General features: G+C 38.0%; 1 protein-coding gene across 1 annotated transcript; it reads right to left on the reverse strand.

The window, feature by feature from the left end:
* Positions 1-4,291: 4,291 nt before the first annotated feature.
* Positions 4,292-13,121, reverse strand: best4 (bestrophin 4). The gene is made up of 9 exons (XM_020919888.2): positions 12,970-13,121; positions 11,891-11,991; positions 10,246-10,479; positions 9,259-9,413; positions 7,912-7,989; positions 7,599-7,751; positions 7,187-7,267; positions 5,652-5,806; positions 4,292-4,541 (listed from the first exon to the last, which is right to left on the reverse strand). Exons 1-9 carry the CDS (start codon positions 13,119-13,121, stop codon positions 4,292-4,294), a joined length of 1,359 nt encoding a protein of 452 aa, XP_020775547.1.
* Positions 13,122-13,863: the final 742 nt, after the last annotated feature.

Below are 13,863 nucleotides of genomic sequence, written 5' to 3' on the forward strand. Positions count from 1 at the left end.
ATGAAAACTGTCTGAAATTGTCACATGGTTTAGTTTGGACATGGACTAGAGAATAATTTGACTGTTTCCTTTTGAGAAATCATATCAGGCGCTTCACATTCTCCTTTGCAGCAACTAAAAACTGATGGAAAAATTATTTGAAAAGTTCATTTCCTTTATCTCAAGACATAGACTTAGACAAACTTTATAGATCCACAAGTGAAATTATTTGGAGACAGTAGATCACAATATAATATAGTATGATATGACATAACATAACATAATATAATATAATATAATATATGATATGATATGATATAATGCAATATAATGCAATGTAATGAACTGGATTAAATATAATATAATAACAAAGACTGACCCCATATTTCTATCCCTCTATGTCCTCTCTCCTTCCACACACCTGCAATATTTTATACAGTGCAAAATTTAAATACAGTGCAATATTTTTAATTTAGTGCAATGTTTTTGATTGAGTGCAATATTGAAATACAGTGCAATATTTAATATAATGCATTATTTAATACTAGGTAATAGTTTTGATTGAGTGCAATATTTAATAATACAGTGCAATATTTTTGATTGACTGCAATATTGAAATACAGTGCAATATTTAATATTTTTTTTAAACCTCTGGCTGTTCAGTTCTCACCTTTGTACCATTTCAAGCTCTTCATTGGACTTGCACAACTTGAATTGCAATAAATAACTGGAAAAATTAGGGGGTTCTACAACTTTTGACATGTATGTATAGTAAAAATAAAAGGCATTCTCATTCTCAAAAAATAAAAAATATGAATGGTAATAATAAATTCTAAATTAGTAGCAAAAAAGTAGCAAGAGTTAAGTGGTTGTATAAGACATAATTATATAAATGTAAATATACAAAATAAAATACAAAAATAAGTAATAAAGTATACTTCAACTTCAGGTTACATTTCAGAATACAGCCTCAGTCACACCATGATGTCTAATAAGCAGTTGGTATCCAAGTGTTAGAATAATTCTATTATCCCATATTTGCTAATTGCAATTGTAAGGAATGTGAATAATCTCTCTTGTGTTTAACACCTGTGTGCAGTGGCCTATCGTTCTTGTGAACCCTGAGATGACCTCTCACGTGAAGCCAACCCCCACTGTCACACATGCAAGAGTTATGATGGTGTCATATGTGCATAATCTATTTGTGTGTTGTTGTTTTTTTTTTTTTGTTTTTTTTTTTTTGTAGTGCGTCAGCATTTATCCCATCTGCTCTCTATGAATGTGTGTCTCTGCTCTGATGTCTTCTCCCTATGTGTCCCCTCTCTCTAGTCTGTTTCTCTTTGTTGAAGCAATGAGGACTCTTCTGTCTTCACTCTCACAGGACTAAACTCTGGGACAGACCTGCAAAATATAAGACGCATTTGTATACTTCAAACCCAATCTGAATATTTGTAATAGAAATTAATAAGAATGAATTACAAAATAAAGAACTGCAGTTTGAAAGTACCTGAGACTCACACTTGCAGCTGAATCGCTTCCTGTTTGACGTTGTATTCTTCTTTAATTAAGACCGAACTTGACTTTCTAACAATGAGGAGATGTCAAAACGCCCTCCTCTGAGTCTAATTGGCTCATTTCCACTCCACAGCGCCCCCTAGTCTGGTGCATTTTGCTGCGGTCCTCATTAGTCCTCATGGAGCTCTTTTGCTGTTTAATGGCTGGTCAGTTTACCGTGCATCACCCCGCTCTTCCTCCTCTTCCTCCTCTTCCTCCTCCTCTTCGCTGCTGTCTGCCTCTGGTGTGTACGAGCTGCTGGTTATTAACAAACACTTATTTTGGGGGCTGAAAAGTCTGCTAACAAGCACTTTGGGTGAAATAAAGTCCAATTACTTCCTTCACACACTCACACATTCCAGACTCTCTACATTCCCTGGGGTGTGATGCTATTTTTAAGCACTGCTCTGACTATTTGTTAGACTTAAATCTTGATCTTATTTAGCTGGAAGTCATAATTTGCACATTTTAAATTACAATATTGATCTAAAATGACTTAATAAAAGAAACAAGTCTGCTGATTGTTGACTGCTGCTGTAGGAGCTGTAGTAGGAGTGGTAGTAGTAGGAGGAGGAGAAGGAATAGGAGTAGCTCTAGTGCAGCTGTAGTAGTAGCTGTAATAGTGTAGTAGTAGTAGTGGTAGTAGTAGTAGTAGTAGTAGTAGTAGAAGTAGTAGTAGTAGTAGTAGCTGTAGTAGTAGTAGTAGTAGCTGTAGTAGTAGCAGTAGTAAATGTAGTAGTAGTGGTAGTAATAGGAGGAGGAGAAAAGAAAGAACAGAAGTAGCTCTAGTAGCAGCTGTAGTAGTAGCTGTAGTAGTAGTAGTAGGAGGAGGAGTAGCAGCAGCAGCAGTAGTAGTAGTAGCAGTAGTAGTAGAAGTAGAAGGAGGAGGAGGAGGAGAAGGAGTAGCAGCAGCAGCAGCAGCAGTAGTAGTAGTAGCAGTAGTAGTAGTAGGAGGAGGAGGAGGAGGAGGAGAAGAAGAAGAAGGAGGAGAAGGAATAGAAGTAGCTCTAGTAGCACCTGTAGTAGTAGTAGTATTAGCAGTAGTAGTAGTAGTAGCAGAAGTAGTAGTAGTAGCAGGAGTAGTAGTAGTAGCTGTAGTAGTAGTAGTAGCTGTAGTAGTTGTAGTAGCAGTAGTAGCTGTAGTAGTAGTAGTAGTAGCAGTAGTAGTAGTAGTAGTAGCTGTAGTAGTAGTAGTAGTAGTACTAGTAGTAGTAGTAGTAGTAGTAGTAGTAGTAGTAGTAGTAGTAGTAGTAGTAGTAGTAGTAGTAGTAGTAGCAGTAGTAGCTGTAGTAGTAGTAGTAGCAGTAATAGCAGTAGTAGTAGAAGTCTTTGAAGTGTGGGTGACAGGTGAATTAACTAATCAGGGACAGTCATGGTCTCTCCAGACTGTCAGGTTTGTGGAGATGCAAGCCCACTCACAGTAAGGACACATGCTTTTATACACGTTTCAGTGCAATATACACATTAAATAACGAAAAAACAAACAAACAAACAAAAAACAAACAAACATGCTTTTATTTGAATCTTTTTAGCAAAAAAAGGTACATACCAGGGCTTTATAGTACACTTTCATTGTACAGAACTACACAGAGCTACTTATATAATATTTTCAGGAGTATTTATTGTTACTATATATTTCTAAACCTTGTAAAATATGAATTAGAGATAAGTTTAATAAAATATCAAATCATGTTTATACTTGTAGTAGTAGCGTTGATTCTGATACCACAACAACAACAACAACAACAACAACAACAATAGTCTGTGATTTTTAACATTAAATCATAGTACTTTCTTGTATTTTCCCACGGCCTTATATCTATGTAACCCCTCAATGGTCCAGGTCGGTTTCATAGTGGTCCATGGGTGTATACTAGTCTATGTGCTCTTATATTTGTTCTGACACAGCTCAAGATCATTCTAAAGCGATTCAGGAAAGGTTCATTTCGTGTTTCAAATCTATTTACTTTGAATAACAGCTTTAGTATCGATTAGTATCTGAGTATGTGAAGTTTTAGGACAATATAGCCTATGTAATCTAATCAATTATTAAATACAATGTCATTAATAATTAAAATGATATGTTGAAATCATCTTGCAACTCACTGCTCAGTGCTTCAAGAGTCTCACATTGGGAAATCTATTTGGTGTTATGAAGCTATTTTCTGATCTATGCTGTAATTTCCTCGTCACAAACAGACCTGGAGTTGTGTTTTGTTTCATTCACACATGTTTAACACACAAACCCTGGATATTTAGGCTGAGTTCTTCCCTCATACAAAAAAATACTTGTGATTTTTTTCCATACACCCTCACTAGAATCAGAAATAATTCATCATTTCAGTCTGTGAATTTTTTTAGTCTACTGAACAAAAGGTAACAAAAGGGACAGTCCAGAACTTTGGACATAGGACCTCATTTCCTAGTGAGCCAGAGTGTTGGAGACGTGTGGAGACACTTTTTAAAATATTCCATCCGGTCCTTGTATTTGCAGAGGAAAATGGGTCCAGAGACAGAGTGCCTCCAGCTCCCATGAATTCATCTGAGTACAGATCTGATCCGGAAATGAGGTCCTAAGTCAAAAATTAACATTAATATTGGACATTAACATCCCTTTAACATGAAAACTACCGATTCATGACATCACAAGGTGTGTGAATGAAACAAAACAACAACTCCAAGTCTGTTTTTGATGAGGTAACTGCATTATAACATGGCTAAAAACTCACAAGAGTCGGTTTTGCGTAATAGACGACCTTTAATCATTTTGTGTTACTTCAATGGTGACCAGCTTGTCCGTCTCTGTCTTGTGATTGGTCGGGTCGTTTCCGTTGTGCTCGTCTTGGTTGGTCACATCGAGCAGAGAGGGCAGACTGGCACCACGCAGAATCCCTTTAGTCTTTTGCACAAACTGGGTCAGCCCGTCGCCCAAAGAGCCTCTGGGGGCGAGGTAGTGAGTTTTACCGTCTGCATTCATGGGGTAAGTCTCCAGGTCATCTGCACTCATCCTGGGAACAGTTAGATCACAACAAGTTTGTATGTAAGTTTGTGTTTTTTTAGTATTTTCATAGTTTGAGTGAAAGTATCAGGTATGCAGTGATAAGAAGAATACTTTGAAAATGTATTTAGTTACAGAATACTGAAAACCTGCATTAAAATGTATTTTGTGAATACTGAGAATACTTTCACACAGAGTTTCATTTAAATGATAGCATAAACATGCTACACTGGATTAAAAATAGCTTTATGTTTGTTCTGCATTCATTTATCACACACCTCAAAATAACAGCGGTATTTTAATTTTTTTCATTAATTCTGTGCAGTTTGAAGCCTAAATTGTGTGGTCAAGTAAAGCCATGTATTCATTTGAAAAAAGAAAAGTTACTGTATTCTGAATATCACCAAATGAAAAAGTAACTGTACTGGAATACAGGTACTCATAATGAGTATTCAGAATGTACTGAATACTCATATTTTCAGTACTTTTAGTAATTTACTTCCCAACACAGCTAGTATGGCATTATCAAAGTTCTTAAAAAGGGGGAATTTTATTTCTATAGGGTATTAACTAACACAGAACATATTTAGATCACCATGCTACCTTTTATTGTTTCAAAAAGGCTATATTTGCAGAAAACAGCCTATTAGTTTCACTTTTGTTTTCTAACACTCTGAGTCTCCCCTCACTTTACTCTCACTCACTCCCCCTTCAGAGCACTATCACAACACAATCAGCGTGCACCTGCTATTGAAACTACTGCACATTGTGTCAGGTTTGTGCAGTTGTTGTGTAGCTTTGTATCATGTTTGTATATTTATGGAGAATTCTCATGTGGGAGCATGGGTGACGTAGGCTTGTGAACGAAGCACAGAATCTTGTACAGAATCTTACAGATAACTGTAAGAAGGGTTCAAATACGGCCCTATGGATGACATCTAAAACATCTTCAGGCATGTTTCTGATGATGGAATAATGTTATAACATGATTGAAAGCTCAAAAAAGACAATAATACCCCCTCTTAAACTATAATATCTGTTGGGAAAATGCATCTCTTAAGACAAATTTTATGAGAATGTGAATAGTCAGTGTTCTTTACATGCTCGGTGTGTAGCTGACCTCATGTCGTAGGTGGAGCCCTTAAAGGCCGGTGTGAGCGTCTCTGCTGCTGTGGACAGAGTGTAGGGCACAGAGAAGTATCTCTGAGCCCAGTGTTTGTCCTTCTCTAGAGGAACGAGGTTCTGATACATGTCGTCCACCGCCAGCATGGACACCTGCAGCACAGCAACAACACAGACAGTTACAGTGGGACTAAACACTAAACTCTGCCCATAAACATGTTTCAAATGGAACTGATAAACTGGGCAGAACCTGGAGGACTACAGCTTGATTTATACTTGCCAAAAAAACTATAAATGCTGCCCAAGTTTCCTCTAATGACTTTGTGCATCTAATCTCCATGTGGAATCTACATGTGGAAAGTATAAACAAAGCTTAAAGGGGAGACTGAGGAGGTTTGGGGTCTGGAACTACAGTATGAAGCACAATGTGGTCTTGGTTTGTAATTAGAAAGACCTGCTGTCGTGAGGGCAGTCCTGTGTGATGTCACATAGTACTTGAAATTGCAGTGGCCACTGGGGGCGAACAAAGTTGCAAATCTATAGTTTGCACCAGGAATATAAAGATTTTCCCTTCCAGACTGACGGTATCATATGGGAATATGTTTTATATAACAACGCATAACTTTCCAACCATGAAAAGCTGAGACTTGTGGCTTTTTGAGAATATTTCCATTATCTTACGTCACGTGCACACTGTGTGATGACGTAGGGAAAATGAATGTCCAATAAGAACTTTGTTTTCTGCCAAACACATGCAATTCATCTATTTTGGTTGGACCAAACTTTGCCAAAGAGTGTAGTGAGTCAAAATGGTCAATGCCCTAAGTGTCTGTATTTGTAACAACTGAAACAGCCGCTCTAAGTGCAATTATTTCTCAAATAAATGGCAAATTATGCATGTTGGTCTGTGTAATTGCGCATCCCTTGTTATATCTGTGCCCTGGACCTGACACAAGCTGTTTCCATGACTGGCACCAATAAAATCATTGGACCATTGTACTTTTTGTTTTGTTTTGAGGGCAAAAAGGATATTTTGAGTTTACTTACAAACTTGATATTTTGCACTTTTGTAGCTATGGCTCTAAATTAGGTATTTTTTTAAGATCCAAAAAGTTGTTTATACATGTTTGCTGTATGTTTTGCATGAAAGAGTGTGAATTTTATTTTCCTTATTTTTATTTTTTTTTTTTTCTGGTCCTATAGCTTTTATTACAGCCATATGACACAACAACAGCGTGCAGGTTGTGAAATAACAGGTTGTACTGAAAAAAAAGGATGCATAACACTTCATTAAGGGGTAAAGGGGGAGTTTAATCACAAAATTAACAAAAATAAATAAATCCAGGTGAGGACAAATGTACTAAAATTGCCCGTAGGTCTTGAAGGCTTAAATCTCTCCTGGTACAATATTTATTGTGATATTTCACAATACCACTAGTGTACAGGATGTGCTGTTGTTGTGTCCATGGGCAAGACACTTCACTTACATTGCCACTAGTTTGCTTGAGTCAAAAAGAAGATTTATGAAATGACCTGAATGTTGCGGTCAATAAGTTGGTTGGTTTCAAAGTCATCGTCGTCTTCACCGAACGGGTTAATGATCAGCTCTCCAACCTACACAGAGACAGGAAGTACTCAGTTACATTTACTCGAGTATGTTTTAGATGAAGACACAACTTTATAAAATGACTTTATGTCCATGATATAAGACCTTTTAATTAAAAAAAATCATTGTTACGTTCCAACATTTACTCTTTAAGTTCAGTAGTAGTTTTCCCAAATACTTTTTTACTCTTGGGTAAGTTCTTGAACCACTACTTTGTACTTCTAGTTAAGAATTATTGTTTTGAAGTAACGTTACTCTTACTTGAATACAATATTTGGCTACTCTACCCACCTCTGCATAACATATAGTTGTATGTTGCATGTGAGTGGATGAGAGTACCTTGAGCCAGCCGGCGTAGAAGAAAAACTGCAGTAGAGTGAACACGGGCACGTACATATCGATCTTGTGGTCCTTGTATCCTTTGGCGGGGTTCAGAAACTGTCTCCCGACCACACAGAAGGCAAAGAACGAGTACACAGCGATCGTCACCACCTGCAGAATTTAAGAGAGTCTAGACCAGGGATCTCCAACCTTTTTGCGAACTCAGCCTAAAAATGCAAGTGTGAATGAAACAAAACACAACTCCAGGTATATTTTTAAGTGTTCTTTGTGAATTTCCGGTGGTTTGCGCTGAAGTTGTGGTCGTCTGTACCTGTGTGTAGACCAGAGGGATGCTGATCCAGTCATAGTGAAACAAAAGGCTGCACTTGGCTCTGTAGTTGTTCAGCTCCTGGAGAGAAAACACAGATACCAAAAATAAGGACTCAACCAGGGTCAAAACCAGGGACAAAACCAGGTCTTAACAAGGACTAAACCAGGACTAAACAAAGACTAAACCAGGGTCAAAATTAGGTCTTAATAAGATCTAAACCAAGACTTAACCAAAACTAAACCAAGACTAAACCAAGGCTAAACCACCAGTAAACTAGGTCTAAAAAAGAACTAAACCAAAGACTAAACCAGGACTAAACCAGGGCTGAACCAGGACTAAACCTGTGTCAAAACCGGGTCGTAACAAGGACCAAACCAACTCTAAACTAAGAATAAACCAGGACTAAACCAAGGATTGAACCAGGACTGAACCAGGTCTTAACCAGAACTAAAGTAAGGATTAAAGTAAGGACTAAACCAGGACTAAACAAGAACTAAACCAGGACTACACAATGACTATACCAGCTCTAAACAAAGAATAAACCAGGACTCAACCAGGGAGTAAACCAGGTCTTAACCAGGACTAAACTAAGGATTAAACCAGGACTAAACAAGCACTAAATAAGAACTAAAGAATTACTAAACAAAGACTAAATCAGGACTAAACCAGGGCTGAACCAGGACTAAACCAGCATCAAAACCAGGACTAAACAAGGACTAAACCAGGACGAAACAAAGAGTAAACCGGGACTACACAAGGATTGAACCAGGGCTCATCCAGGGACTAAACCAGTTCTTAACTAGGACTAAACTAAGGATTAAACCAGGACCACTAAAGAAGGACTAAAGAAGGACCAAACCAGGACTAAACCAGGACTAAACAAGGACTAAACAAAGACTAAATCAGAACTACACCAAGGATTGAACCAGGACTAAACCAGAGCTCATCCAGGAACTAAACCAGGTCTTAACCAGGACTAAACTAAGGACTAAACGAGGACTAAACAAGCACTAAACAAGGACTAAAGACAGACCAAACCAGGACTAAACCAGGAATAAACAAGGACTAAACCAGGACTAATCCAGTGTCAAAACCAGGATTAAACAAGGACAAAACCAGGACTAAACCAGGACTTAAAAAAGACTAAACCAGGAGCACACAAGGACTGAACCAGGACTCAACTGCGGAGTAAACCAGGTCTTAACCAGGACTAAACTAAGGATTAAACCAGGTCTTAACAAGGACTAAAGCAGGTCTAAATCAGGTCTTAACCAGCACTGAACCAGGACTAACACACTGTAAAATCAGATCAGATTATTGACTCCATATTGAAGTTAAACTCCTCACGTCCATGAGCAGTCTCAGAGCGATGTCGTCCCTCACGCGGCCCTCCTCGCGGGCTCTCGAGGCCAAGTTGGAGAACCAGGTCAGAGGCATCCAGTATTTGTTATAGTCCGAGTGCAGAGATTCAAACAGTTGCAGCTCCGGAGGCGTCATGAAGCCTGCAACACAGTCCGGTTTTACAGTGAATATATGAAGGTTTTTACGTTTTTTTTTCTAATTCTGACTTGGTTTGGTGAGATACGACCTGAAGCTAGTATGAGGAACTGCCTTGTCTGAAGCTCTTTTATTCAAGTTAGACTTTAATCTGAGCTTTATTTTACAATCTGACTATAAAGAACTGACTGAATTATAACAGGTGATCTGATTTGTGCTGTTAAAAAAGTCACTCCCCCATAAAATTTATCACAACCTAGAGTTTTTCTGTTCTGTTGAAAATCAAACTCCTAAACACGGACATGAACGCTCGTATTGATCACATTTTGTATTTTTTCATCAGTTTTCAGACTTTTTTTTGTGTGCGTTATGTCTACATGGTAACTGTTGAACATTCTGCCATAGACAAACATGTAGTCCACCCCCAGCAGGATGCCATTGCAAAGTATCAATACCTCTACCATTGTCCAACACTCAAAATTCCATCACAAAAATAGGATGACCAGATGTTCTTGTTTACCTGGGATAGTCCCAGTTTTGAGCCTTGTGTCAAAGTCTTACAAAGATCACTTTTTGGCGCTTTGAGGGTTTAAATTTTTTTTGAAGTTTATGTTGTGAAAATAGAAAGAATCCCTACAAAATCTGACCTCTGTGAAAGTTGTTGATGCCTCGTCAGCTGAACACAGGCAGTTTAAATTCCTCAAAAACATGCATTGTGCTCTGTGGGAAAATTCTTTCTGGGCCTGAGCTCCGGGGAGCTGCAGTACCTGGAGCTGCCACTAGTCTTTATTATAGATCCATGAGACCACTAGACCAGAGCACAGCCCTGCTCCTCACCGGCCTCCACGACATGTTGCAGTGTGGGAAACCTCTTGTGCACGCGGGTGCTGATGGAGCGCAGGATGAGCACAGACGAGAGGTTTGCGTATCTCATGAGAGTGCGTCTGAGCAGGCGTCCCCTGGTGTCCGAGCCGTGTACGTTCCCAGACACCACCATCATGAGGTTATCAGGCAGAGGGAACGACGTGTACTGCCCCCACCAGCGGTTAAACGCCAGGGTCACGTAGAAACCTGCACAACCAAAGAAACACATGAACATGGTTTATTTTAAAGGCGAGTGATGACTTTTTTATTGTTTTTGTAAAAGCTCAAAACATGTCCACAATGTGAAAGAACTGCTACATTTTAAAAACATTTCTGTGAATTTCTGAGTCTATGTGTGGAGGAGTTGAATTGTTGTGGGGCGAGAAACTACTTTCACTTTCCATTTGCTGTATGAAGCTAATTTGAGTTACTATATGTTGTGCTGTTCATAGTTCTACCTCAGTGCCACTCAGTCAAACACTGAGGGGCAATTTTACGAATAAAATGATGTCTGTGCAAAACTTAGGGTTAGGTAGGATGACCAGACTTTCAGAATAAAAAACTAGGGCATCCCTGGTTTGTGGTGGTTGGTAATAGTAATTGTGAAACAAGTTCATAATTAAGGAAAATATTTCTGCACTCGGCTTTAATGTGGGTCAGTATAGTCACATTTTCTGTCATTTTTAAGCAGCTTTTCTGTATTTTACCTTAACAAATGACAATTTTTGTCTCTTTTTACTGTTGACAGGGATCAAGTAGGTTAAAAATAGGGACACCTGGGACATTTCTTGTATAAAACTGCGACAAATTAGTGGTTTTGGATAAATCTGCTGGGACAGGGGACACAGGGCTTAAAGCTGGGACTATCCCAGGTAAATAGGTAAAAAGGTGCACTATGTAACTGCTACATGCTTTTCTCCAGAGATGTTTTTGCTTTGCCTGGAATGTTCCATAGTATGGCATTATACTTATCTATACTTCTAATGCTAAAAACACTTATGAGCAGGACAGCCTCAAGCTCGAGTTCTGACCTGTAACAATGGAGGTGTCACTTGTTTGTCTCTACAGAGATACATAAGTTTAATGCCACACAAGGGAACATTCTGGGCAAAGCAATATCTCCAGGGTGATGTACAGGTGGCACACCATCTACCAGAATACTTCACATTTAACAAAAAATTGCACATGCAGGACTTCAGGGGTCATTTTATAATATAATAAGATTCTGAGGGTTACCAGTGCAAATCCAACTCTAGTCTGATCATACTGTTGATTTGTCCTTGAGCAAGACACTTCTCCCACACTATCTGCATATATGGAAGATTTTTTTTTCATCAGATTTAGAAATTTAATTGATGTCTCACATGTTTCAAAACACGTCATATTGTTTTTATTCTGAACTTCAGTTAAATAATATATATACAATTTAAAGTCACTATTTAAATATTCAGCACATTTATTCTGAAGTCCTCAGATTCAACATTCAGAGTGGAAAATTTGCAGTAGAAAAAAATGGCAGCAAAGATCCAAGATGTAAAGGCGTAGGCACTGATGTGAGCGGACCGAGCGAACAGATGAACGAGCTGAGAGGAGTTGACTGACAGATGTAGAGGCTCACCCAGTACGAAGAGCACAGGGATGTAGTTGGTGTTGGTGAACTGGTCGCAGTACAGGGCGACGCGCTCAAACAGGTCCTGCTGCTTCGGAGTCAACAGAAATCTGAGGGAGAAACAAAGATTACAGCAGCAGCAGCCTGTACCTGATTCTGAACCATGAGACAGGGACATGAACTGTGGTCCGCCCACTTTGTCCTTTCTGACGTTCAGATATTCAGAGGTGGGCAGTACTCAGTTACACTTTTCTTTTCAGAGTACTTTTCTAGCAGCATACTATTACTTCTACTTCAGTAATATTTTTTTTATTGAAGTAAGTTAGTTATTTAGTAACAAAAGCTTTATGTGACAACACTCAGCAAAAACGGGAGGGTTAAAATTTATGGGTAAAATATTTCAGAGTTGTTTTTAACACAAAAGAAAAGTTAAATAGGGGTTCGAGTTGGGGTTATCTGCCTGAGTTGATATGGCTGAAGTTAATTCATCTCCCCCTAGTGTGTTCAACTTTCACTAGTGCTAATTCAACTTCCCTAGTGTTAATTTGACACCTCCCACCCACCACTTCAAACTCCCACCAGAGAAGACCAGTTTGAACCAGTTTTGTACATAATTTCATCTTAAATTAACAAAAATAAAGTGTAAAAATAAAATACGTCTGTGTGTTGTTTAGCTAAATCAGGATAATCTAACAAAGTGTTATCCATTTACACTCAAAACGTTAATATAATTCTTAATTTCTGAGTTAAAGAGGAATTTTGGTCCAGTGTTATTTAATTAACATTTCCAAAAATGTTAAATTGACTCACATTGGACAGATCATGTAAAAGCCTGAGAAAATGTTAAAATTGATTGTGTGAGAGTCAATTTTAACACTCCACTTTTTGTTGTGTATGAAATGATTTGAACGTTTGTGTTTCTTGCAGCGCTCCTTCAGATACAATTTAGTTTGTCTCATTTTTGTGTCTATTCCTTGAAAATACCAGCATTGTGCACTGTTTAATGTTTTGTCCTTCATTAAATTCATATACTACTCTAGCCCAGCAAATTAAATTAAATTAAATTAAATTAAGTATTCTGTGTGTACCTGTAGAAGATGCTGAAGAAGAAGTAGACCACACAGAAGACCACACACTCTTTGTAGACCAGTCTGTAGATGCTCCCCTTCCACCTGAGCAGAAGTCTGGAGAAACCCCAGAACCGAGCGTCTGCCACCTCCAGAGAGTACGACACCGTCATGGTAACCAGCTGAGAGAGAGTAAACACATATTAAAGCTAGACTGTGTAACTTTTCATCAAAAGCATCTACCAGTTGAGTCTACACTTAAAATAAGAAAAAAAAGTGAATGTTGTTTAAATTAAGAAAAACACACTTATTCCATTGGCAGATAATTTTACTTGTCAAGTTGAATCTATTCCAATAAAGTAAAATGTTCTTAATTTAAGTCATTTTAACTAACCTAGATATTGTTTTTTTTCCAGTGAGATAACTGAATAACTTTAAATTCTAAATTAGACGACAGCTCTTTAAATTACTCTTGCGTAAAGTAGCACTTTTCGCAAATCCTTTTTAACTTTTGCTCGAGTAATTCCATTATTCTTACTTGAATAAAATTTTCAGCTACTCTCTGACACAACAGACTAAATTAATAGAAGTTCTCCTTCTCTAGTTTAAACTCTGATGCATTCGTACCTGTGGAGAGGCGTCCTGCAGGTGGACGTGTCCTGGAAAAAACAGCTCTTCCTCTTCTTCGTGTTTTTAAACCTTTGGGTCGAGTCATAATTCATCTTGATGGGAACACAGAGCTGCCAAACAATCACAGAGTGCAAATGTATAAAGAAGTTATACAATTAATTTATACGTTTCCTGTTTATTCTAATGCTATAACTTGAGCTCAGGTGAATAGATACTTGATTCTCAATACTGATTCTGATACCAGGATGATAATAAAAAACATTCTTTATTTACACAATAAATTGA

Source organism: Boleophthalmus pectinirostris, unplaced genomic scaffold (genome assembly GCF_026225935.1).
Source record: "Boleophthalmus pectinirostris isolate CB_2022bp ecotype Guang Dong unplaced genomic scaffold, ASM2622593v1 HiC_scaffold_16, whole genome shotgun sequence".
Lineage (NCBI taxonomy): Eukaryota > Metazoa > Chordata > Actinopteri > Gobiiformes > Gobiidae > Boleophthalmus > Boleophthalmus pectinirostris.